This window comes from Cinclus cinclus, chromosome 1 (genome assembly GCF_963662255.1).
Source record: "Cinclus cinclus chromosome 1, bCinCin1.1, whole genome shotgun sequence".
Classification (NCBI taxonomy): Eukaryota; Metazoa; Chordata; class Aves; order Passeriformes; family Cinclidae; genus Cinclus; species Cinclus cinclus.
Genome location: NC_085046.1, coordinates 8,922,168 through 8,949,813, shown reverse-complemented (window position 1 = coordinate 8,949,813; position 27,646 = coordinate 8,922,168). Strand labels below are relative to the sequence as shown.

Below are 27,646 nucleotides of genomic sequence, written 5' to 3'. Positions count from 1 at the left end.
GTTTTCCATTCTGAAGCAATTCGAAGCCTGATAGACACCAAAAGATGGAGAATGTTTTTTGTTTTTTTTAAACTCTGACAACTTCTACCAAGAAGCAGAAAAAATCTTGATTTGAACCAATCTTTTTTTTTCCATTTCACTTTGGATTTTATCAATTAATATTGCTCCAAGATCTCATCTATCACTGCAGTGTCATTTTTATTACAAGCTCTGCCTATTATTTTCTGTTTAATTAACATATTCAGCACCATTTGGGAGTGAAACAAATGTAGGTTTTGCTAAAAAGAAAAGAGATGCTGGTTCTGGCTAGTGAGGTAGGTGCCCTGAGGATAGCTGTGGGTCAAGTCAGGAGAATCACATATCCAGTTTCTCCCCAGAAGAAAAGATTCTTATGGAAGGAGGGAGACTCTGTGTGGCTGGAGGGTATAAAGTGCTGTGGGGATTATAACTCCGAAGGAGAGACTCTTCTCAGCTGGATCTCCATGGATTCTCTTTATCTGGTCTCTTCCCTTGCCCTGTGCTGACAGCATTTCTCCTCAGGGAAATTCCCCGAACTCTGAGAAATCCACCGTGGGCAAAAAGATGATAGAGTTGCAGCTCTGCCACAGAAACATGTCATTAGCCTAAGCCAGCTGACATGCTCTTGAAGAATACTATTTGCTGTATAATTCAGAGCCCTGACTAGACTACCCCATACCCTTTAAACCATTGCTGTTACAAAACCAGATGGAAAACGAGGACGCTGCAGTGCTTTCCTTGGAAAAGCATTTGGGTTCTGCCATGTCAGGCATGACAGCAAATCTGGACTGTGCTGCTAACAGAGCAGCTCCCCTCTTTGGAGATGGGCATCCCACTGACACTGAGCAGACTGTTCCACAATTCACTGGCAGCATGCAAGAAGTTAAAGGACACAGAATATTTTTTTACTGCATTGCTCAATTTTTGCATTATTTTTTCGCTTGAAAGTTGGATATATAGTTTAAAAAAACCCCAGAATTATCATTCAGAAAATTAAAGATACATACTTAGGAAACACTAATATGCAGCCCATAGTGTTGCCTGATATTAGGTCAGGATAATTTCTACATGTTTTTAGAATTAAATATTTTAAGTCTATATTTGGATTTTTAGTTTATATATATTTATTTCAAAAGGTGTTTAATGAGGTACAAAAGCCACATCAAAATAAGCTGATTGCTTTTGGGTAGTGTATGGATGACCACTGCAAAATATTCCAATGCAGAATGGAAAGAAGGTAATGGGCTTTAGGTAGTGTATTTCACAGAGTTTACAATGAAAGTCTTAAAAAGCCATAGACAGCCTTTCCTGTTGGTATTCAACTTTTGCATTTACAGTAATTTCTTTCTTTCCTCAGTGCCTCTGGTGCATTGCATGTACATTTATGTTGCGTGTGTTTCTGAACAGGTTTTTAGAATTTAGATCCAAACACATGAATTCTTCAAGGGCAAAGGCAGCATCACTTGTCATTGATTCTGCCAAGCATTTAAGAAGAAGTGACATTTACCAAGACTTGTTTTGAAGATTTATAAATGCAATATAGATTTGGCAAGAATATCTGCTTCAATAAATGTTGTGCTGTAGCAAGTAAGCATGGGCTTTACCACCAGCAGATTCACAAGCGCTGTGTCATCCAAGTAAAAATAAATATTCAATAAACAATTTATAAGGGATGTGAGCTCACTTCTGCTTCATTCCACTTGGAAAGGCTTGAAATCTGTTGCTTGCATAGTGTTATTAAGGATACAATGAAATGAAGATAAATTAATTGTGGGATTGTCAAAACTATGTCAGGAAAAGTTTCCCCTGGCCAGCAAAAATGATGCAAAGTATAGTAAGAGAAGGGATATATGCAGGCTATATACATGAGGGTGATTTTTGTAATAGCTAGGGGTAACTGAATCCTAAACACCTGACTAGAAGCTATTCTTTCCTGGGCCTGACTTCTGTTTTATGAAAAATGCCTTGCATTCTTCAAGGCCATTTGAAGAGTTTGCACTAGAAGTAAACAGGATTTACAGCCCTTACGATCATGATTTGGACTACCAGATTTGTTGATATGACATTCATGTGAATGATAACAGGAATAATAATAAAAATTGTGTCTTTCTGCTTCCTTGTTATCAATGTAAGGCCATAATGTGGGGAGAGTGGGAAAGGGTCTAATTTAACTTTTTCAGTACAATATTTACACAAGTTCCCATACAGGGCCATTTCTTTGCACCCATTCATCCAACCACTTCTGGCAAAGCCCCACACCATCCAAGGCTCCACCAAAACTGGAGTGAGACCTGTTCTGGCCAACACTTCCAGCTAAACTTCTGTACTGATGGAGATAAAGGTTTTTAGGAGCATGTTTATCCACACAGCATAACCTGTTCAGTCTCTAGGAGAGCCATGGGAAATGATTGGCCTTGCTTCTGTGCCAGGTGCCACTGGGAGAATCCCAGGTGACATCTGAGTGTGCAGGAGGGGAGCTCCAGGAACAGGGACACCTGGGGAGTGCATCATGCCTTGCAGTGGTGGTGCCTGCACAGCTGTAATCTGGTGTGGTTGCACAATATTATTTAGCCTGAGTTGTAATGGGGACCACAAAAAAGAAGAAAACAGCAAACCTGAAACATTACAGCCACAAAGTATATAAACATTACAGTCAGCTAAACAGATTTTTTTACTAAATACAGAATAGATGTGAAAAAGACTTAATTGTCTTTTTTCTGACATATCAACATGAATAAGAATATCTTTGCTGTAATCTTGGAAATCTTGACCAATTCTAATGTACTTTCAAGCGAACAGGTTAATAAAAATTATCTTTCTGAGTAAAATTGGATATATTTGGCTTCTAAAAATGTCATAAATTTTAAGGGCGTAGCTTGGTACTGCATAGAGGAAAATGATCCAAACCTGACTCACTGCTAAATATAATGTAAAGTACAAAAGCTCAGTCTTATCTGGCTGTCAGGACAGACATGTTCAGTTTATATGTTTGAACTTTTGGCATTTGGCTGAGAAGTAATTGAGAGAGGGAAGTATTTTCTTTAAGGTCATATAATGCATATAAAGTAAAATATATAAATACAGTTTGTCTTTATATATAGACATAGAAATAAATGGTGAGTAGGAATAGCAAATTAGTAATAAATCACTGAATTTGCAATGTCCTGTGTTTCTCTTTATTTGCAGTAGTAAATAAAACAAGTTAATCCTAGTTTCCTCCTTTCAACAAATACTCCTGAAGGGTAAAAGAAACTGATTGTTTCTCTAGATAAAGTATTTTTTTCTGTTTGAAACTGCTAACACTGTGTAAAATTCACTCATTGCTCTTTCCTTTTCCTTTCTAAGATTTTTACCTTTTGGGGCCATGATAGCAAACATTTTGTAGGTTGATTGCTTTACTGAGCTACAGATTTGGACAACTGAGTCACAAGGATTTTGGAGTTAGAAGAGGGGAGTTCGTTGTCATTTTCTTCTGATACTTGGAACAGCCATGGAGGAGTGTCTGGAACTCTTGGACACCTTGGCTCTTGGTTACACTTACAGCGAGACTTGCTTATAATTTCTCTTCTGAGAAACCTGGTCAGTGAGATGGAGATCTTAATTTAAATAACAAAATACTTGTAAAAATTGTGTGATATTCTGGCTTTTTAACTTTGTCTTTTGTTGCGAATTAGCTGAAACTGCTCTCAGAGCAATCAGATTGATTGCTGCAGGTTCCATCTATCAAGACTGTTATAACATGGGGGGAGCAGTGCTGTTAATTAAAGCTACATTACATTTTCCAGTATTATTTATATGTCTATTTTGGTAGTTTATAGATTAATAGAATAATCAATGTTCCTTTCTTACTGCATTTTATGCCTCCCTTAAAAAGAATTAATATGCAGGTTTTGTTTTCTTAACATGGGAGAAAAATGCATGTGACATTTTACCAGGATACCCTGAGGACGCAGAAAATAAGGCACATGACTGTTCCATCACATCAAAAGTATGGTAATAGGTAGCAGTTGATTATCTTGAAATATATCATTGCTTCTTAAAGCTGGGAGCCACTGATCAGAAGACTTATCCTCTGTAACAATACCAACAGTGAGAAATAAGAGGTACACCACCAGTGTTTTTGTAATGCTCTAACATCATTGCTGCTTCACTTCAGTGTTGCTTTAAAGCAGGTTTGCTGCTTTTTGCAGCATTCTATTCATTTATTCTAGAATAAATGGTGGTTTTGAAAATATGTTAAATTCCTTGATATTAGTTACTAGTCCTTAAATAGTAAAAGTACATTGAAGTTAAGAAAAAATCCAAGTACCTGCCACTTAGTTTGTGCCACATTCCAGCAGCTCCTGGTGAATTCTCTTTTTGCCACTGTTTCTTGTTTTTGCCAGTCCAGTTCTACACTATTCAAATGCCTTATGAAATGCAGTACAACTTCAACCCCTGAAATTGTGTTGCGTTATTTCTGTGATGCAGATAGAGAAATGAGCCATGGAGCTGATTTTTCCTTACAAGTGGAAGGGCAGATCCAAGAGAAGGCATGAGTGCTTCTGGTCCCCCCTCCTGGGCTCCCCACTCTGTGGCACAGCCTGCCCGTCCAGGCTACTCCTCAAGCCATGGTTTGTGCCCAGAGAAAGTTCTCTGAGTTCATAGTGAGCACACTGGGAATGGCATGTCTGTACAATTAATGTTAGGCCTTAGTGGAATGAAATCAGTGGAGCTTTTATTTAAGAATATTTGGATTTTAGCTGAGCATAGAACTCACAAAGATAAAATTTCTCCTGGGACTGATAGTAATTTTACGTCCCCTCTGTATGTTTTATTTCAGTGTTATGTCACTGTTTCTTTTTTGGAGGCGTTTTGTTAATGTCAGAGTTTCCAGTGAATTACATTTAGACCTAGCTGCTCTTTCGAGTTATGAGCAAAAAACTGGTGAATCTTTTTGGATGCAGTGATGTGTTATGAATAGATGCCAACAGAAACTGTCCTCGTAAAGGATGAGATTTTCGGGGTTTTAAGTTCATATCTGATGAACTTTTCCAGCTCTTCTAGTGAAAATATTTTAATTCATTGACAGTCTTTTCTAAAAACTAATTTAGAGATTAAAAAACCACTTTTTAGTAGCATTGTGGTAAAACTGAGTCACAGCTTTATCATGGCATATTTTAAATGTTCAGAGAGATCAACTCCAGAAAGCAGTAAAGGAACAATAGTGTGTGCAGATGAGAAAGCTTCAGTGTGGATCCATGAATCAGCACTATATGAATTGTCTAAAAGTGTTATTAAAGCTTGCTGAGGTATTAACTGCATGAAACAAGGGAGGGAAAATGAACACCATGTTGGAAACCATGTCAGTCAGAGATTCCCTCATGAAATCCTTTCATTGTTGGCTAAAATAAGTCAAATGATAGAATTTTTACCCATAGACACCAGCTTAATACATGGGCAGACACTGTACCTCGGCTTACAAGTGGTGCAGCAATTTTTTAATTGGAATTGAGTTGTAAATCAGAGCCCTGAGATGCAAAGACTGAAAAGGCTTTAATTAAAAACTTATCTGTCATTCAATGTACAGTAATTGCATCCTCTGCTGCAGTTGGTTGTAGGGTCAATACCCAAAAATTTTACGGCACAAGAAATTAAAACGAAGACAATTCAAATACTCCTCTGGCCAAAAATGCCTTTCAGGGTTGCACAAATTCCATGTGTGCATTTTCTGTACGTGGGGTGAATTCAAAATGAAACCCGAGGAACTCTAATCAGATTTTGGGGGAACAGCATGGCCTGCAGATTGTTCATCTTCACTGCAGGCAAACTGACTTGACTAATGCAGTTCCCTGGAAAACTCTGAGCTTTCAGCCACCAAGATCCTTACAAGGTTCCTAAGGGAGCCTTCTCTTCTGCAACTGCTGGACTTTTATTAATAATAATAGCAACAATAACAATTATTGTTATTGTTATTGCTGTAGAAAGAGACTCTGCAAATGCATGCAATATATGGCCTCTCTCAGGAGGAATCTACAGCCTCAGAGAAATGGCCTAAAAGTGGAAAATGGAAGACATGGTTCTGCACAAACTGTGTGTAGAGTTTCTTCCAATCCTTTAGAATAAACAAATTTCCTTTTACTTGCTTTTATTTGTATTTGTCATAATGCAGCACAGTGTGATGAGTAGCAGACCCAAGGCCCTTCCTAGGGCAAATATTTCAGGAATATCAAGTTTCCCGATGGGATGGACTGGGAGTGTCCTGGAGAAGCCTTTGCTCTGGCTCCTTGTTACCCTCCCTCCACGCCGCTGGTGCATGGTCTGTACTTTGGTCAGACGGAATTTTGTTCAGAGCCAAAGGTGCAGGAGCCCTTGCTGCTGCAACCCTCGCTGTCCAGCCCAGGGTGGCACCCCTGGGTATTGGCTTTGCATGTGCAGCAGAGAGCTCTGCTATGACCGCCAAAAATTGATTTTTCACAAACAGCAGTGAGAGTCCTAAGGTTACATAAAACACGGTCGAGAACCACAGTGTGGAGATGAAAGAACACTTCTGCTCCTAAGCATTTAAAAATACATTAAGAACTGTAGGTCTGAGATGAATTTGCCAGACTAAGTGTAACCTGCATATCCACTTAATTTACTGTACTGATTTAAGTACCGGCACATTTTCAACCAATTCTACCTTGTTACAGGTGATGTTTTAATTTCCAGACTGAAGACACTTCAAAATCCTTTCCCAGGAACTATATTTTTTGTGACAATAAGGCTGTCATCCTACTGATAGCATGAAATGAGTTGGATAAAATAAAATGAGACGGAAAACCTGCTGATTTAAAATGCATGGATAACTACTATTTGGACAAAATCTCCATTCTTAGCATTGTACAGTCTAGCATTACAACCAATTTCTGCATACTTAAAGAGATCCTGAGTTTGAGAGAAACTGGGTTTGAATGAAAGTGTAGAGTCGTGTAAGACATCTTGGAAGGGAATAATAAGATAGAAAAGGAAAGAGAAAGGAACAGAAAAATGGAAGTAATTCTGACAGAAAAAATAGATCATCACTACTTATTCTGAAAGGAGATTGCAGAGGATTAATGTATTAAAGAGGTGTTCTGCAGTATGGAACTAACATCAGACCTTTTTGGGTTAAATTTAGAATAGTTACATGCACCTTGGTGCAATTGCAGCTACTGCATTTGGGTTCAAAGCTCGGTGAAACAAGCAAAGTGGTCTCATCTTTATTTTAGTGTCACTATTTTCAGTGCATGTAAATATTTCCTCACATTCATGAAAACTCCTTGGGCTGACAACACAGAGGAAATGTCTGTTCATAGTCCAGGAACAGAAGGAAACAGAGGAGTAGGAGGTGCACCTTTAGTCACCATGTATTAGAGTTGATTTTTTTTTAATAAATATGTCACAGCCTAGACAGGGCAGAAAGATATTCAATTTAAAGATGGGATTGGCCATGAGTTAAATTAAATTAAATATGAAGTTGCAATGATGCAAGACTACCTCCCTTCCTTAACAGCATTTCTGTGAATGGAATGATGTGCTTTTGGGTTTAGGATCAACAGTTTGTGGGAGGGTTAATATGACATGGTGAACTGCATGGGATTCATCTCAGGGATTTGGGAATTCTGCTATTTTGCCATTCTGCTACAGTCTTTGGAAGTAACGTGCTCTGTGTGGAAATCTGGAGATACATTTTGCATTATCATATTATTCTTTTATTACTATCAGCTCCAGTGGCAGAAAAGTCTTATGTAACACTTAGAAACTTTCTCTTGTAGAAACCCAATTATTTGTAGCTCTCTGCAAGAGCTGAAATAAAGGTAAGGAAACATTACATACTGAATCCTGTGAGAGCATTTTATAATCTCCTTGGCAAATGAAGCACTCATTTGCCTTTTTCAAATAATAGAAAAATATCAGAAACTGAGGAGAAAAGCCTTCCCTCTACCTTCTGGGATAGTTGCTTAGAGTAAATTAAAATCAGGACTGTAAGCAGATCATGGTTGTAATTTAATTCTATGGAGATTATCGCTTTTATGTATAATAAAACAATATATGAAAAATTGAAGCCGTAATCCTTAGGCAGCCCTTTCATCTGTTCATTCAAACAGAAGCTCTTTGCCTGTGAGTGAATTGCTGCTGAGTGCAGCAAATGAAATACTTCCATATTAAAAGGTCTCACTAGAAACTCCAAAAGAAGGCAAACAAAGTCACAAATGCAAACCTGGTACCTGGCAGTGGAAAAGGGAATGAAACAAAAAAAGCTCTGGAGGTCTTTCAGGATGGCCACAGCTCCAGCTGAAATGGATTGGACAAGAGTGGTGATGACTGCTTATAACCCCCCCAGTCATTTCTTCAGATAAATTCTGAACCAGATTTTCTTATCATCTAGAAGACAAACACAAAGTTGGATCAGAGCAAAAAAAAAAAAAAAAAAAAACAAAAAAAAAACAAAAAAAAACATTTGGCAGACTTTCTTCCAATTTTGTAGAAAACATCTTAGTCAAAATTTTCACTAAAAATGAATATTCTAATACAAAGAAATGGGAAATTAAAAGGTTGTGGTTTAAGAGCTGGGTATAACTTCTCTATTTTTGACATTAACTTGTCATTTCAAGTTGAATTGCAAAATTGCTTTTGGATGAAGTTTTAAGAGAAAACACCAGGATTTTATCTTTTGGCTGCAATCTTAGGTAGGACATATAGCAGTAGCAATTGAAAGACTTAAATTTGTTGTACACAACCTCAGCATTAAAGCTGCAATTTTGACTTAGCTGGAGCTGAAATATGTGAGCATTATTGGGTAAGTCCTTGAGCTCTGAAAAGGGAGGTCTGGAATGAGAACGAGAGCAGCTCCACTGGAGAATGTGGAAAGGCAGCCTGCAGAAAGGCATGTCTGTACGTTACGCTGACCTGTCTGTTGTGAAAATAGGGAAGAAAGCAAATCATTCCCAATTCTGCGGACGTTCTGACAGCTAAAGTAGGCATTAACAATTTGCAACACATGGCATGGGGGATGAAAGTCTCTGTGCTCTACAGCTGAGAGTTTCCTGATTGAAATGAAGTAGCAGTTGAAGGTAGCTCAGAGAAAAAAAAAAAAATTAATCTACCATATAGGGACAAAATGCCTAACGTTACCAAAAACTGGAGAAAAAATGTCAGAAATAGTGCCTATACTGGCTTTAATTCTGAATAATTCTTAGGGTTTTGGGCCTTCCAAAGAAGGATCAAGATTTAGTATATAGGTTTCTACAAATTTAGAATAATCTCCTGTCATTTTCAATGAACTTGGTATGTAAACATAATTTTGTTGATGCAGAACTAATAATTTCAGATTTCAATTGGCACAAGAGCTAGAAGAGTCACACAAAGGTTCTGCTGGACTTTCCTTCAGAGCCCTATTCAGTCTCAGCCATGCTGGTTGGGAAAAGGGTCAGGAACAGCAGCAGGAAGAATTGCACAACCAAAACAGTGAGAACTGTTGCTTCTTTGAAGGACTTATATTGAGCTCTTCTGATTTACAGAAAGCTTTTTTGATTTTCTGGCTTAGGCCTTCAAAGGGAGGGGAATTCATTTGTATGAGTGAGTTTGAATGAGAATAAGTTTAGAGAGAGAAGTAGCAGATAAATGTTTTCAAAAGCTGCTGTTATAATTTACATGCATTAAAGTTGTGGTCAGGTATATTTGGAGAGACATCAAATTTCTCTAAGATGGAAAACAGAGTCAAAACCACACGAAAGAATGCAGCTGCTTAGAAAAATTGATCAGCTAGAAGAAGGAAATACGTATTTGAATTTTGAGTATTTTTCAGTAGTTCTCTGTAATTGCTATAGCAGCAAAAGCAGTTAAGCAGGTTAAGTGACATTTTATGATGAATTTAAAAATAATTTTAATTTTGTAGACAGAAGCCAACATCTTCACTGCTGTGAATCTCTGAAACTTGCTTTCTTGACTATTTTAACTGCTTGCTTTTGGTTTGATTTCAGCTAATAATTCTTAGAAGAGTACTCTCTGTTGACATAGCCATTGCTAAGTGTTGAATATAATAGGGACCTAAACAATTTTATTATTTTTGTAGTGGTGGGTAATAATAATAATAATAGTAAATAATTAATAATAATAATAATAATAATAATAATAATAATAATAATAATAATAATAATAGACTGTGATGTGGAAATAAAAGACCTGGGGAGATACTTGATGGTATGAAAGACTGTGTCATATCCAGACGACCTGCATTGGATTTGACCTTCCAGTTGGGTTTGATAACGGCATTAATGTTTTGTCTTCACTGTCTTTATACTGGCATTCCCTTTTCACAAACATTTAGGTTATGGAGTTCCAATTAAATTAAAAGAAAAAATTAAACATTGGGCTGACACCAATGAAAAGTGCTGCTTCTGTGGGGAAAACCTGTACCGATGGCTGTTTTTCATGGGGGTGTCACTACTGTCTATGACCTTCAACTGAGAGCGTTTTTGTGCTGCTGCTGTCACAGCGTCTGCGTCATTTCAGTGTCCGCCAGACTCCTTCCCTTGCCTTGGCATTGTTCCTCTGTGGGAATTGGGGCTGGGAGAGCCGGCCTGGGCCTTGCAGCCATGGGGGGATGGTGAGGATGGTCAGTCAGGGGCTGGGCGTGCCCCGCGCTGCTCCCCGTTAGTGACATGGAAGTAATGTGCACAAGAGCTCTGCTGTGATCCTGCTCAGCCACTGGACACAAATTGTAATAATTGGGTGCCGAGGCCGGGGCTGGTGTGACGGCACGGACAAAGGGAACAGGAAATCGTCATACGCTCCTGCTCAACCTTAATTTTGATTGCAGCTGTCAGCGTGGCATTATGGCTCTTGAATGTGCTGGTTTATTCTACTCAGTGTGTGGGAGATATTTTTTTTTTTGAAACTGAAACAATGCTGGAAAATGATTGGCATGAGGTTAACTTTAGACAAGCTGCAGTTCCTGAGATCGTTGCATAAGAGACAGAAATACTAAATTACTGACAAGGGGGTTTTTGAGTCAGTTAAAATTTGTGGTTTTCATCCATGTTTTGTTCTAACACTGGAGTGAGCTAGAAGTGCTGGAGACACAGCTGAGAGGGCATATTCCCTAACTCTAGTTCTTTCTAGCTCTATAACAAGTAGTCTGTTTTTCTTTCATTTATTTACTCTTTTTTATTGCCATAATTACATTTTTTACTACATTAAGGATGATAGTGCATCCTTACTGGTTTGAAATGCATTAGGAAAAGATGTTAAAATAGTGTGGCAGGAGAAAAAAATACATTGGAGATAACAACGGTCTACCATTCTCTTGTCAAGTGAGACAGGTGTAACAATGGTTTCATGTGCTTTTTACTGAAAACATTGGGGTTTGTAGGCACAAAACTCAATATTTCTCGGTATTCAAAGAGATTAATTTCTTATCTGTATACAGGTGCCATGGATGAACTCTTCTTGCTTTAATTTGGAAAAGCTCTTCAGAATAATTCAATGTATTTTTCTTCAAGGTTTATGTTATTTGTTGTGTATTCTTAAGCCTTTCATAGGGTTGGTATTGACTTAGAGGTAGAGTGAAACTGTAGTAATTTTGGACTCATAGTTCATAAATTGGTAGTTTTAAGGCTGTGCTAATGATTTTACTATATATGTATTTTAGCTGAAATTTTTATGTTGCACATTCTCCTAAAATTGAAAGTTATTTTAGTATTTTTTGTCCTTCATGAGATTATGAAACAAACAGAAATATGTAGTGCTAGACAACAGAGAAGTAAAGCTGAATATATATATCCATATATATATATAAGTAAATAGGTGTGGAATATATCTCAACTTTGTTCTAAAAATCATTTTAATTGCATTACATCAAAGTAATCATAGGTGCATGGTGACTCATTTTTGTGTGTTCGCATAAAAACATGTTCTGAGCAGCCTTAGATTTAAATTTTTGAAACTATTTGAATCCATCTTCTTACATGGCATCTTTGAAAAGGTGATATTTGCATTTGAAAAGGATGATTCAGAAATAAAACCAGATTAGATAGAGACAGATATTTTTCCCCCTCCCAAGTGTCTGGAGTAATTTACTGTATCCATTAACATCTAATATGGCTTCAGGTGAAGTGTTTCCTCAATAAACTTGAGTAATACTTTTTTTAAGGAAAGGAGTAAGAAGGATGTCAGGTAGAATGTTAGAAAGCTTTTTTGTTTGTTTGTTTGTTTGTTTGTTAAAGCCTTCATACATACTTATATTGGTTCCAATTTATTATTATTATTTTCACTAATGAAAAAAAAAAAGTCTGGGATGCAGTCCACCTAAATCTTGCCCAAGTGGGGCCTTTCTTTTCTGCCCTAAATCTTGTCTAAATCCAAGACAACAGCATAGTTTTAATGCTTCCTAGCCATGTCTAAATGTATACTGAACTTATTTAAGTATCTCCTCTCTAGGATGAAAATTTGATAAATATTAAAGTGATTTTTACTTCTGTGTGCTCAGAATTGTCTCCTTTGGCAGAACAAAGAAATGCCCTATTTAGTCTTCCTTTTTTAATTCCAAAATTTACCTATTGTATCTGTCTATCTAGTAAACAGATAAATAATTCCCATTCAATAGAGTGGAAAGATCTGAAGAGCCCAATGAATAAAGCTCCCATCCAGTTTGTGAAGTGGTCAAGTTCTGAGCTCTGCTGAGGCTGAGGATGCTTTATCTTCATCCTGAGGGTCTGCCTACACCAAAAGACCTCATGTTTACTCCAGATGGTGATAAAGTTTGTAATTTGTATATAAAATAGGAACTGAACCAGAAATCCTCCTTCCAAGTTCTAGCAACTTCCCTTCCTGGTTCTAACATCCAGATCTGACTGCCTGCATCTGATGCTAGAGAGGATTTTTCTTTAGGTGGTTTCTTACAGGAAGATTTTATCAGGATAACCATATCTGGAACTTCTATCAATATTCATTGAGAGATTTGTGGTGTTTGGCTGCACAGGGCACAGCAGCAGAAATTCTCTTCAGCTGTGTGATATTTAGTTATTAGATATTTCCAGATAATTGCATCAGCCAATTCTATAAGCTGAAGTGCTACTGTAAAAATCTACAAATCAGGTAACAATTATGTTTGGGATTATATCATTATTTCAGGTATAATTACCATGAAATTGGAAGTGCATGTACTTAAGGAGTAGTCACTGTAATTTGCCTGCATAGTTCCATAGTTGCTCCGCCCCTGCTGGAAAGTTTTTTTGTTGCAACATTTAAATATAATTTAAATTGACCTCCATGCGTTATACTAAAACTTGCAATACTAGCTCCTCAGTGTTCTAAACAGAGAGGGGAAAACAGAGAGGGGGCACTGTGCTGTGAATGGGGAGGAAAGGAAGCAACCTTTCAACAGACACCAGCTAGTGGGTTAATTTCCATAGCTGTCCAAAATAACCCTTTTTTATCTATTAAAACTTGTTTGCAGCTAATTAAGATTCTGCTAAGACCAAAGGCTTTCAAAATATCCTCTCGTGATTTGCTGTCTTCCTTCCATTGCTAGGAAGTTTCATTAGCAAAATTTCATTAACAGAATTTCATACAGAAGAGAAGAATCACAGTTCATTCTTGGGTTCCAACTGAGTGAAGTTTCTTTTTTCTTTTTTTTTTTAATGTTGTTTATACAGGACATATTTTTGCCAAACTTCCAACTTGTTAAATAGTGACTATTTTTCAGTCTGTTTTTGTTTGTTTGTTTCATTATTTATCAGGTTTTACCTGGAGAGATGATTACACACAGCGTGTTATTGGTCAGGAACTTTCAACCATTCACAAAATCCACAGCAGACACCCTGATGCATTTGCATCTGAGGGATCTGACACAGGAAGGTAAGTCTTCTGCAGTGATTTTTACTTGGGTTTTGGAAATGTTTGCAAATGATAATAAAGAGGTTGGCTCAGAAGTAGAACTTTAAAACTCACAAAAGCTACTGTCTATATAAAGGTGTCCGCCAGTGTTCAGGGGACAGAATTAATTAAAACCCTGGACCTTGTTTTTCTGTTTATCATTAAGAAATGCAATTTCTATTGTTAATTATGTGTCAGAATTCAAAACATCAGGCCTTTCATTCAGTTCATGCACTGTCTAGTGTCAGTTCAGCCATCCCTACCTATGACAGGCTTAAAACAAGCAAACTTATAGTAGCTCAATTACAGGAGATATTTTATTCTGGACTAAGCATTGAATGCCATTCTGAGTGGCTAATTGTATTTTCAAAGTCACATTCTTCCAAAACATACCTATAATTGATTTGAAGTCCATAAATTCCTAGTGGTAGTTGCAAAATTTGTTCAGGGAGGAGAGATTCCTGCAAGTTCTCATGACAGGAAATAATGTTGGGACATGGCTTGAAAGGTATTGAGGGGTGACTTTGCAGTAACTGGTTCCAAGAGACACACCAGTAATTCTGTAGATTGATATGGTTTTAGAACCTGAAATTATATCTTCTTCATATACAGTTACACATATAAAGGGACTCTTTTACTTGGGCTGTTGTGTCTTACAGGCTTTTAAGTACAACCCAACCACACAAACCCCAGAATGAAATTTTAGGAACAATTAGAAATGACAAATTTTGCCTTCTCTTACGTGATTTTAAGAAGTACATTCTCAAAAGTGGTGAAATTGATAGAAAGGGCTTTTTGTTAAAAAAGCTTTCATCGTAGTATGATAAATTCGAGCTTCTAGCCTTGATGGGCAAAGAACTGAATGTTGGAATCCAGATCTTCATGTACTGCAGTATGTTGTTTGCATATATTGCAGAACAATTTCTTTTCGATGTTCTTTTTTTTTTTTCTGGAAATAAAATGCTATGTAATTGATACTTCCCAGTGTTTTCAATTGTCTTTTCCTCACTTCGTTTTGATTTAATTCAGAGACTTTGACCCTGTATTTCACGTTTGCTGATTCAAAAGCATTTCTTAAAATCACAGCACCATTTCAGAAGTGCAGTAAGGTAGAAACTTAACTTTAAAGAAGATAGTGATCTAAAGATTACCATGAAGGTGATAACAACATGTGGTTGAATCCATAAACATGTTTTCACTGCTTAGGTACACAAAATGTCAGTACTGAATGGATTACTCTCAGTAGATGATATCAGAAAAGACCTTCAATATCTTCTGGGGATTTTTTTAAGAGAGTACCTAAAATTTTTATTCATGGGAGGAAGACAAAATAGGCCAGATTTTCCTGAGATCAAGGCCATATTCTGCAGTGTTCCAGATTCATGGACATATAAAATTTAAAATATATGAGAAGATACAAGAAATTATTTAAGGTATATGTAGAAAACACATTTAGATAGAAAACAAACAAAATACTTTTCAACTATATATGGTAGAAAAAAAAGGGCAATATTTTGTATATTGATACTTCAGGAACACAAGAATTTCCAATGTGTTCATGTAAAGCAGTTCCTATTGTGGATAGATTTTCTGTAGTCACCAAGCTGTGCTTCTGAAAGCATTATCTTATGTGCCAACAGTTTAAAGCATTAATTGATTTTTCTGGTTGTCCATTTGCAACGTGTTTTGTAGGTCAGAGAACAGTAGGAAATCTGGTGTCATGTAGATTTTGATCAAGTGTGTTCTGTGTTCAGTGTGCTTGCTAAAATCTTATCAGATAATAATTAAATAATTTAAAAAGCAACTTAGAGTAGGTATCTAATTATCAAAGAAACATTATGTTAGGAAGGCCTTTTATTAAGGGTAACGTGTGTAATAAGACAATATGAAGTCATACTAATGAGTCATTAATCCCCACAGAGCTGGTGAGAGCAAGAAAATAGACTCAGACACTTGAAAGGTAAATTGACTTAGGCTAAATTAGTGCATATGAAATCTGATGAAACAGAAGACATAGATTTCATCTCCAAAAAAAATGCTGAAACTGGGAGTTTGATTTCAAGATGAAAGTTCTTTCATTGTTGGCTAACTGGAGTGTACGTGGTATTTCCTGGGTCCTTATTAAATTTCAAAAAACCCTCTCTTGAAAGAGGGCTCAAGATAAAGGAAAAAAGTCCATTTTGCACAGAGGGAATAAATGTCAGTTGTGTTCATTGGTGCAATTAGGCAAAACCACAAACGTTTCCAGCAAACTTCAGTGTATGAAATGGGGTATAGTATTATTTCTATAATAAAACCATCATTAAGTCAGTAATAAGATACTCTCAGCATTTAAAAGGGAGAAATTTATTCTAAAATGTATGGTATCTATTAATTGGAAACATTCCAGAAATAGCAGAGGTGCAGTGATATAGATATTTTCTCAAAAAAAAAAAAAAAAAGCTTCTGAAATGCTAGATTTTGTAGGAAATACATAATTATTTATATAGATAGAAAGTTATATGTGATATTGTCTTTATACTCTTCAGTACATTGTATGCAAAGTCATTTTTCAGAGCAAATTAAAACTGAAAATAGTCCCAAATAAGTGCACAAAAAGAACTCATCTGACAGTCATTTCTCCTAAGTCATTTCACCAAGTGCTTTCATAGATTTGTCATTCATCCATTTTCCAGTATGACTTTGTCATATTTAAAATAACTATTTTAATTTAATTGCAATAATTGGTCAGTTAATGCATTTTCAGTCCTGAGTTAACATGGTGATATAGTGGTGAACTACAAAATTTTTTTAAACATCTTTCAGATGTATTTGTTGTATCTTATTAAAGTTGTCATCAAATGAAACATAAAGGTTTGTAGTGTTTTACATTTTAATTGTTTAAATGTTTATAGCATAAAATATTACGCCTAATGTGGAATGTAAATGAGTGCAGTTATTGTCTCCATAAAAAAAATGAGAAATCTTAGATCCCATATTCTACCACCAGTGACAGTGACTATATATTGTGAATAATGGTTTGAAAAGCCAGTGTAAATACCGTCCTTTGTCTGTACATCCAGTTCCCATTAGCTCCAGTGGAAGTCCTTGAGGCAGAATTCAGTCTGTTTTTTTTTTTTAATCATTTTCCCTTCCTTTAAAAATTAGTGAAGAAAGCAGAAGATAGGTGTTGGAATTAATCAATGAATGAAAGATGAGTGTTGGCAACTGGTATCCTTCCTATGAAAAGAGCCTGTTTGGATTAGTTCATCTCTACTGAAGCAGAAAGCAGAGTGCCCAGGTTTGTCTGAAACTGCAGAATAGTTTTGGTCTGGCTTTAAGCTGAAAAGAAGGTGGATAATGTTACCTGCCTGTCCACACTCTATCAGAAGGCAAAATTTAGAGCTGTGGAATAAAAGAAAAAATGCAAACAGCATGAGAAAGAAGCAAGACTGATGGTAAATTAGATCAGGTTTGCTATAGTGCTCTGTGCAGGAACCTTTCTTTTTCCTAGAGTTTGTGTCCCTGATGGGAACTTGCTGTTATACACTGGAGAGAAATGGAGACTTTTTCTGCTGTTTCAAAGTGAGCAGACCTGTGAGCACTGTTGGTTGCAATGCCACCACAGTAAATTACATTATTAATTACATCTATTAGTATTAAATTAGCAGGGACACACATTTGGTAAAACTGTGAGTATGGAAGAAAGTCTGTTAATTTTTGATTAAAGTACTGTAATTAAACCCCAGCTTTGGAAAATGATATAATGGTGCTCTCTCAGGCTGTGCCTCTGCATTAGTGCCAAGATGTGGGCTGGTAGAATAAAATTTTATTTACAGTGGCACAGAGATGTTGAAAGTAAAATTCATTCACTGATCTGTAAAAGCTCTTCCACCTGGAATTCTTCTTCATTGGAGAAGTGTGTGGGCATGTGAGTAGGAAATGGTGACACCAAAAGGTGATTTCCCTCAAACAGCTTCACTCACAGGGAAGGAAGAGGGCTGGGAACTTTCTCTGCCTTTCTTGCACAAGAAATGAAATAGTTACCAAGGCTGACATTTAAATAATCACCGCTTATGTGTTCTTGAGATAGATGAGGACAGCTGGTAATAATTCAGATTCAATGCACACAGCACTCTGAATCCCATATAAACACCTCCACACTGCCATCATTTAATCACATTTCTAGCTTTTCTTTGCAAATGTGTCTATACCACTCAGGAAACGCCACTATTCTGTGAATCCCAGGCACATGGGAAGATCAGAAGAGATACTTACTCTGTCTCAGTATTCCCTTTTCAAGCCTTTCACTTGTGTTTACTTGCTCCATTATTTCTGCATATCCATTAGTCTTTTTTCTGTTCTTTACATTGGTGCAGGGCCATATTGGTATTGAATGTCATCATCATCCAGCAGGATTTTTAAATCTTAGAACCATCTCATATTTCTTTGGGGTGCATTTTAATAATGTGCATTTTCTTTTCTTTTGAATATGGTTTTGCCTTGATGTGACATTTTATTTGATTTACTCTAGAATTATCATTTGATTCATAAAATAAATCTTTAATAGTGCAAGATTTTTTGACTTCTTTTGCTGAAATAATTTTCTATGCTTTCTTGGTTGATAAGCTTTTGAGTGACTTTTCTGTTATGCATTGCAGTGCAGTGGCTTGCAGTGCCTTTTTAGTTGGCCACTTTATACATTGGACAGGCTGGTAACTTTCTTTTCCTTGCTTTTGCTGTGCAGGACTTTGGGACAGGATGAAGATAATGAAAGAAATTATGATGTGGAAAATGATGTGAACTTGGCCAGGTCTCTTCAGCAATACCTCAAGTATCTCAGAATTCTCTCCCAGTCTGCATCTAAAAATTTGTATCCAAGGAAGACAAGTGACAAAACTTCTGTCAAGGTAGTATTTTTAATGTGGTTTTTACATTCTGTGATTTTTGGCTTTCTTTTTCTCTTGAGTTCTCATTTTTGAAATTTCCCCTCCGTCTGAAGACCAGACATTGTTTTTCAATTGCCTCATCTAATTGATTATCGTAAGTGCTCTAAGTTTTCTCAAAATAAATTACCTTCAGTATTGTAAATGCTTCAACTCATCAAATCTGGAGCATTTTACCCTAGTTAGGGGCGGATTGCATGTGATGAAGAAGGAAGAGTAGGATAAAGCTGGTAACATCTTGACTAGCTGATGTGAAACACTGCATCTGAACTACTCCTCTCCCAAAACCTGGCTGAACTACTGTGTGAATTCTTGCTGGTGTTTATGCTGCTTAGGCTGCAATTCATATAACCTTTAAGCAGATTTTAATAATGGGTCTGATAAGCTGTGCCTCAATATTTCCTACTTCTTATTGAGTATAAGGAAAGCCTCCTATGACCAGTTAATGTTCATATGTATACATTATAAATGTGAGATAGCTGGCAAGATAGATCACAACCATTAAATCTTGGGTATTGACTATGTCAAAAACTACAAACATGCCTATTTGAGAACTAAAGCATTTATTCCCCCTCCTAGAGAAAATCTGTCTCACTCTAAGATGGAACTTGATGAATTTATTAAAATTACTGGATGAAGGGGTTCCATGCATTATGGCCCTATATCTTTTGCTCAAAAGATGTGCGCTCTTTGATTTTAAAGAGCTAGGCTGCTTTTACACCAATCTTTTACAAGAAATTGTCTGTGCTATTTCAATGCATATGGTACAAATGCAAATTTTGCCAAAAAATATACTGAAGTTTTAGGAAAAGCATCAGGTGAAGAGATTGTACTGTCAAAGCCAAACTGCTTTAGTTTAGTTCAGGGACTAACTCAGAGACACCAAATCGCTGTGGTATCTGCAACAACAACTCCGGGCAACAGCGCCAGTCGTAGCAGCCATTCAGTCATGGTTGTAATTCTTGTCAGAAGCACAACTTCCCAGTTTCTGACTGACTTACACACAGCACTTGTGGTTTATAGCCCATGTCATCGGGTGCTCATCTGGGGCAAGAGGAGCTTTCAGGCAGAGGCAAGGCAGCTCTGAGGAGGGACCAGGGACCACCTTGGTGGTGCTTTTCCTCCACTCTCTCCTCATGACCGCTGGCTGCAGTGAGGATGCTCTGTTTTGAATCACTGGTTTTCAAGAAAAACTTGCTCAAGAATTATTTCAGTGGGTCTGGTGTTGTCATGCAAGTTCATAAATAATCCATATGGCTGAGACCTTCTGTGGGGAAGCCTGCTGTGATAACACCACCCACCAACCTTATCGAGTGTTGCCATGGAGATAGGTACTCTGAAGCCTGGGGGAGTGGGATAAAGAAGAGAAAATCTGGAAATGAAGCACATATAAGAGCAAACTGTACACTTCTATTTACTAAGGAGCATTTGGAAACAGCAGACATTGAGTCAGATGTGTTGCCTATAATTTAAAATCAAAAAAAAAGGAGAAAAGAAAAATTATTGTAAAAGCTAGTCATCATCCATGAATTTTAAATGATCCTGGAGATGTTTCCTTATCCTTGGCAAATAAAATGCAACTGCTCTTCTTGAAAAAGTGGTATTTTTATCTTGATTCATTGTTTTATTAGTGCAATAACATTTAAACAAGAGTGAAACTGGGATTTTTTTCTGCTCCAAGAAGCAGAAAAAAACTCATGAAATTTAACAATTTGAAAAGAGAAGGGGTAAAAGTAACTGAATGAGCTACCTCTGATATGGGTGTACCACTTGAATTGGAGATAGCTACCTTATACACTGTAATTGCTAGCTTCAACAAAATATTGGTACCTTAGTTTTGTCCTTAATATATAGATAAATTACAAACCCAAGTAAGATCTGATCTTTTAAACTTTCTTGTCCTTTTCTTATTAAAGTAAGGACAAGACAGAGGTACTTTACCCTACTTAGAACTGCAGCTTTTGGGCTTTGCCCTTCTTAAAAATAATTTTCTTCCAAGTATTTCTTTACCTCTCTGTCACTTCATTCCTGCTGCTGGGGAGTAGGAGATGCAAGACTGCTCTGGTTGCTTTGGTACCTAACGTGCTGTGAATTGTAGCTGAACCTTGCAGAAATGTAGTGCTTCTTGACAGACTTCCTGTGTGGATTCAGGTTCCAAGCCTGACATCAGAGGTCTCTGGCCAAATGTAAAACAAAGATAAAAGATAAAGAGGTTCTAAAATATTCCTTATACTCTGAAATTGCTGTTTTGTCTCGTAAAATTAATATATTTTGCCAACTTTTAGTCTTCAGTTGCCCTACTCTCTTCCACTTGTATTATCAGAATAAAACTATAGAGCTTCAGAATTAGCAAATAGACATCAAACATACAGTTATGCAGAAAGTTGTAAAATAAAACATCACAAAACATAAAGCAGGTAACTCTTTTCCTATTTCCCTTGTTCAAACTGTCAGCTTGAGGCTTGATACAACAGTGACAGAAATAACACCAGTAAATTTAAATCATATGATTGACCAAAATTCCTATGGTGTCTGCCATGTACTTGAAGAGCTTCTTTGGGTGATTTTTGAAGCACTTGAAGTTCATCACTAACTTAGAATTATTTCTCATCTCGGCAGCTGATAATGACTCTTCCAGGGAATAAATAGCAGCAAATCAGAAGTTTGGTGGGTCTGTTTCTGAAGGGTTACAGTTGTAAAGAACATTTCACTTTAGTTCAGCTGAAAAGAGTTGTTCAGGAAATGAGCACTTGGTGGCATTTGTTACTTAAGCATTAGCTAGTGGGATTTTGTGTTTGATTTTCTTGGTCTTCCCCACAGACACACTTGGGCTTTATGAAAGTTTTATCATTTACAAAATGCTGAGTTATCAGTCTTTGTGATTCCTTTCTAGCAAACCTGGATGAAGTATGGAAAATGTTAACAAATAGTCAGGCACATATTTTAATGAGATTTGGTTTATTTTAGCTACAGAGGCAAGAAATGCAGAGGCTTCAAATCCTTTGTGAATTGCCCTGCCCTTCTCCCCTCCAGCTGGAGCAAACCCCTCTCATATCAAAACACCGAAACCCCTGAAAAACCCACTGCACTGTTGACATTCCTACAGAAACTGAGGCTCAGGGTTTTGTTGGATCTGACAGATAGCACGTAGCTGGTATTGCTAAAGCTCAGAGGCTGTAAAGGAGAACTTGCTGGCATTGCTGCTGGTCTGTGTGCCTGCATTTGAATAATTACAGCAGATTTCAAATGTGCTGCTTTCATCTAACCGAGAAAATTTTTTAAATGTCGCAGAAAGTAAACTTACCTGAAACCTGACCCACATGTACTTCCTGTTGGACAGGCTATGGAAAGAAGCAAGCTGCCATCACACCTGTGCTGTGGCTGTATTTCTTGTTGCAGGAATCTCGGTTCTGTGGTTTGGCTTTTGTGATTTGACGATTCCTGGAATTGCTTTTCCTCCTTCCCCCGAATTAGCCTCTGAGGGCTTCAGACAGGGCTGGTCCTACCTGCTGCTGAGGTCTTTGCCAGGCCCATGTGCCATTCAGGCTCTCATGGGAAGGATGGGGGCAAAGAGAAAGTCATGTCAGAGACATTAGGGAACTTCATCAATTTCCTGTTGTTACTGTTTCTTTGTGTTTTTAGTTGCATTCATTTTCATGGTAGGCTTCTCATGTAGATATTGTGATTCCAGAAATCTCCGCATCTTAGGTATTCTTGTGAATTTTAAAGCAAAGATTTCTGGGGGAAAAAAAGCCCAAAAAACCCAACCAAACAGAATCTTTACATCAAAGAAGGAGTTAAAAAAATTAAAGGCATTTTCAGAATTGTGAGGGGGAAAAGAAACAGGAGAGTGACTAGTTAGTGCCAGAGAGTCGTGGCTCAGCAGTGCAGTGGTGCTGAGAGGGGAGAAGCTGCAAGTAAAAATAATATAAATTATATAAAATTAAAATTCAATTATTTGAATCTCTGTAATTGATCACAAAAAGAACTAATATATGTGGTAATTATTTAAAAGGATTATTATTTATTTTAGAAAATCTGAGTGCATGAGTGCTTAAAGATGTACTCTGAGCTTATCCACAAATAATAATTACTGTGATTAACTAATAAGAAATTACTCAGTCATTGCTCATTTTAACCAGAAACTTTAATTCAAAAAAGCAGCACCTTTATTTATCTAACACTGATTTAAATACAGGACTGAATGAAGTTCATCAGAATTGTGACAAAAAGTCAAAAAACTTCCTACAGTGTATACATTTAAACTCTGTTTATATAAAGGTAAAATTTAGTATTTCATATATAAGGGATTATGTATAAAAATGTGATTCAGCTGTGCTTGAACACATTTATAAAAATATTTCTGAAATAATTGATAAAGGAATGTCTCCTTGAATTGCCTCTCTATTGGCATACATACGCAATGATGTCTTAACATTTCCCAAGCACTGGTGCATTCATTTACCTAAAGCCATTACAAAGCAGGGAAGAGCTAATGCCACTACTTCACAGATTTTTTTCTGAGGTCATGCAATAATTTTTTGATAAAGCATAGACTAAAAGCTAAACCTCAAATCCCAAAAAAGTATTTCATCTTTCAGATCATTCTCCTCTTTATGGCTCGTTATAGCAAAACAGAAACATTAAATCCTCCAAAAAAAATGAACACACAGACAAAAAAACCCCAAGCTAACCAACGAAAAACCCCACAAAATCCAAATCCAAACCAAAACAACCCCAAAACCCAGCAAACAAACCCTCAGAAGCACGGGAGAAGAAATCATTTGACCATAAAAAGATGTCTGTATTTGTGCACATCATCCTAAACTCATTCCATGATCAGTGGAGGGAAAAGGAGAGTTTTCAAGTTGTGATCCATCTGTTTTAAGCATGTATAAAATGGGACACTGTGATTTCCATCCTCCTGGCCGTTCTGCAGGAATCTGGTGTAGATTGCAGTTTTTCTGTAAGGACTGGTATCCACAGATTTAAAGCTCTGATAGAATCATGGCTATGAAGCCTAGTAAAATTGCAGTCACGTTGTGTGTGGCATAAATACACAGTCTGGTGATCTAATGTGACTTGTGACTTATTTTTTGAACTAATAATTTAGCAAGGGAGAATTCTAATGCTAGTATCATGCTCAAGTCTTAGATCCAACTCATACTTTTACCTATAACCCATCAGTTATGCAGGACAGAGTTTCAATATCTAACATAGAGACTATAATTTCCCTTATCACTCAGGTATCTTGTAAGGATTAATTATTTTTTCAATTATTAGAAGATGCAAGTGCCATAGAAATGTTATTATAAATGATCTCTGTCATGTCTGGAGTCTTATTTAAAAGGGCAGTTAATTAATTTCTAGTAATTCCCAGATGAACCATAGATTGATATTTTAAAAATCTCAAATACTGACTGGATAATAAGATTTTGTTCTTTTTCAGACCCTTCCCTTCAAAATCAACTCTTTTTTCCAATTACCATGTGTTTGGAGTTTGTTTCTGTAATTTTTCCTGCAAGTTTGCTGTTTGTCTTACAAATATTTACTCCCTGTGCTTCAGTACATTGCAATCAGTGAATAGAAGATGATGGAGCTGATACAAATTTTCAAGTGTATTCCATTTTTATTTTTCCATTATACTTATAAAATTACATGGTAGAGCTCACAGAAATTTAAACTTATTTTATCGACCTCTGTGTGAATATGTTGGTGTACACATTTCAGGACAGTGGAACAACAATTTCTTTCTTTTTAATGGGGGAAAAGACCTCAGCTGACCTCAAGCAGTTGTCCAGCACATGGAAGGTTGCTTTCAATGGGGTTGTAAAGCAGTGGTGTGGGCATCGATCCTTCAGATCTCTATCCACCTGCATTTCTTAGGATAAAAGTATTTTCTAGATCATGTGTCAGAGTTATATTGAATCGGTTTTAATGTGCTCAACTTTTGGCAGATGAAGATCATCATGTTTCTATGAAAATCATCTTTAGATAATGAGATAGCTCGATATACCAGCATATGCCTACAGAAAATGTGTTTAAACATCATTTACTGAAACCCCGAGTAACAGACTTATTGGCATATGAGCAAAATGTTCTTGGGCAAGGGAAGCTGTCACACCCTGGTAGATCTATCAGCACTGATCACCAGGCTGCACAATTTCTACCATCACTGCAGGTTGAGTGACTCTCTTTGGTGCCTGCTGGTGGTATTGGGGAGCTCCTGATTTCAGTGGCCTGGCAGAAGTAAATATGCCCCAAGTTTTGTGTCCCCATGTCCAGGTAGTGGCCAAGTGGAGCAGGTACTGTCAGGAGGCATCACAGGACAAAAGGTACAGAACAGAACTTCCCACCCAAGAGAAGCATTAGAAATTCAGTTTGTTGAGAAGACAATACAGGCACGAGACTTGCTACGCAGGTGTATTGGTCAGCCTGCTTACATGCTGCCATTCCAGACTATTCCTTTTTCCTAAACATCCCATAGTGTGCCTCGGACAATGACAAGATGGCACCCATAAGGAGTCCTGCATCTCATAAGGAGTCCCACACCCCTGCAGACATTAACCCCTTTCAGTCTGCAGGGTGATCCAGAGAGCTGTTGCCATCAGCTGTCTGGTGGGTGGTACTCCTGGACATGATGGCTGATGGCTCACTGTGATGGCCCTGGATGGAGCCAGGGCAAGGGCTCTTCTGTTTATGATGAACCAATCATGAATGCTGAGGAAAGACCACCCAGAACTCTTTCTACACCAAAGGAAAGGTTCTTTTGACCCATAGGATAGAGATGTGTCAGAAGGAAAGGGAGAAAACAGAGTTAGTTATGAAAACTAAGGACAATAAGTTGCATCAACTGACAATAAAATTATCCGTGTAGGAGTCTGTTGTAAATAGTTGAAGGGTAGGCAAGTGTATATAATAATTCCAAAGGAGATCAAGAATTGTTGGGAACATCTGACACTTAAAAGTGATTTTATTAAATAGTAACTTATACATGAAAGAAGCCAATGTATTGTCCTTTCTTTTATTCTTTTTCTTTTTTCTTTTTTCATTTTTTTCTTTTTTGAAGGTTGTTTTGTTTAAGAGTGGAAGCCAAATCTCTGAAATAAGCTGAAATTACAGCAGTAAAGATTATTGAATGCTATGGAGTCAGAGCCTGGACAGTCGTGTTGCACTGTGGTTTCCCAACAAAGATTGAGAAATAAAGTCACGGATAGTTTCAATCAAAGGAGACTCTGGAGGCTTCTTTTGCTTTGACACTCCAACCTACAGGATGTTAATTAACAGTCTCTGCCACCTCTTATGTAGTTCTTAAATAGTTTCAAAGCTACTATATTTTTCAGAAAGAAAATAGAAGATAGTTACAGAAAATTATTAATTAAATAGTAGGTCAGGTGAGATGGCTGTAATGCTGCTTGTTGCCTTAAACCTTTGAATCTGTGGAAAGGCCATGGCCTGATGCTGTCCCATCACTGCAGGAAGCTCTGGTTTGGCCTCTTCTCCAGTTTCTGGATTCTGAATTAGTTTTCCAAATTCTTGGGGTTTGTGCATGTTATAATAACATTATAGTTAGTGAAAAGGCCTTTACTTCATTTTTACTCAGACAATTGTAAACTTTCATTGGCTGTAGTTATTATTTTCAGAGAAAACTAACACTAATCTGGTGCAGAGTATGTAAGGTCACATCTACAGCATGCAGAGCTCGTCAAAGGAGTTCCCTTCAGCTTGAACCTGGCAAGAAGCCTTCTGAGATATCCAGGACAACACTGTGTGGGCACAGCAGCTCACCAGCTGAAAGAATTTAGGCTTTGTTGTCATAGGACTTGCTACTTCAGCTGTGATGCTCTGAGGCCAGAGCTGTGCTGCTTGCTCAGCCCCATCCCAGGGACTTTCATGCTGTCATCCACTCCATGACACCCGTTTGGCCCTCAGGTTTCATTGCTGGATGGATTTCTATCAGTTTAAAGGTAAATGAAGCAGTACAAGTTCACAGTCTACCCTTTGATTCAGCAATCAGGCAGTGCCAGTTGTGCTAGTGTTTATTTTGTGTATTTTGGGGGTTCACATGAGTGCAGGTGTCTCCCATGTAGTGAATTTGCATGAGGCGAGTCTGTGTGAGTCACAGAGCATCTAGACTGAGTCTGGTACAAAAAGCTGAATTTCTTTCACTCACACAGTGAGTTAAGGTATGAGGTAATTGCATTGCTGGTAGCCTTTGAAAAATGTTATTTTATCTCACCATATGTAAAGATGGGCCTTCCAGTGTTTGTTGTGGTTTTATCTTCTCATTTCAGAGACTATAATGTCAGTATCACAAATAGGCACAGTAAATTAAGGATTGTAGGTGGAATCATGCTTCAACCAAATTTAGGTGGTAGCAAACATGGGTTAATATCTGCAAATGCACCAAACAGAAAAACATACATGAAACTGAAGGCAGAAGATTTCTTCTTTATGCATTTCTAAGGGATTTTTGTTAGCTCTGTATACCTTCAAGATTTAGCAAATGTATGTGCAAGAAAGGAATTATTTTGTCATAAATTTGATTGCATTCTTTCTGCCCTGGGGCAGAACACTCAAGTTAATCTATAATCAATCAGTTGAACAGCATTGTGTTTTATGTATCTAATCTTGCACCCCTCTTTTAATTTGTATTTTTTTAATAAAATATATAGTCCATGGACTTTTGCATAGTGTGTCTTCAGAGTGTAATTTAATGTGCCCTTCTGTGAACTTTCATGCAGAAAATACCTAAACTTTACAAGACATTGCTCTAATAATTCCATCTTCAGAAAGGTTAGTGTGTGTGGATTTTTTGTAATGTG

The 27,646-nt window shown here is 37.2% G+C and overlaps 1 protein-coding gene across 1 annotated transcript in view; it reads left to right on the top strand.

Moving 5' to 3' along the window:
* PTPRN2 (protein tyrosine phosphatase receptor type N2) overlaps positions 1-27,646 on the top strand; it is a 624,843-nt gene that overhangs the window by 205,372 nt on the left and 391,825 nt on the right. Inside the window, exons 4-5 of the mRNA XM_062506519.1 lie at positions 13,761-13,878; positions 18,623-18,785. Coding sequence (XP_062362503.1) covers positions 13,761-13,878; positions 18,623-18,785 — 281 coding nt within the window. The remainder of the gene's footprint in view (positions 1-13,760; positions 13,879-18,622; positions 18,786-27,646) is intronic.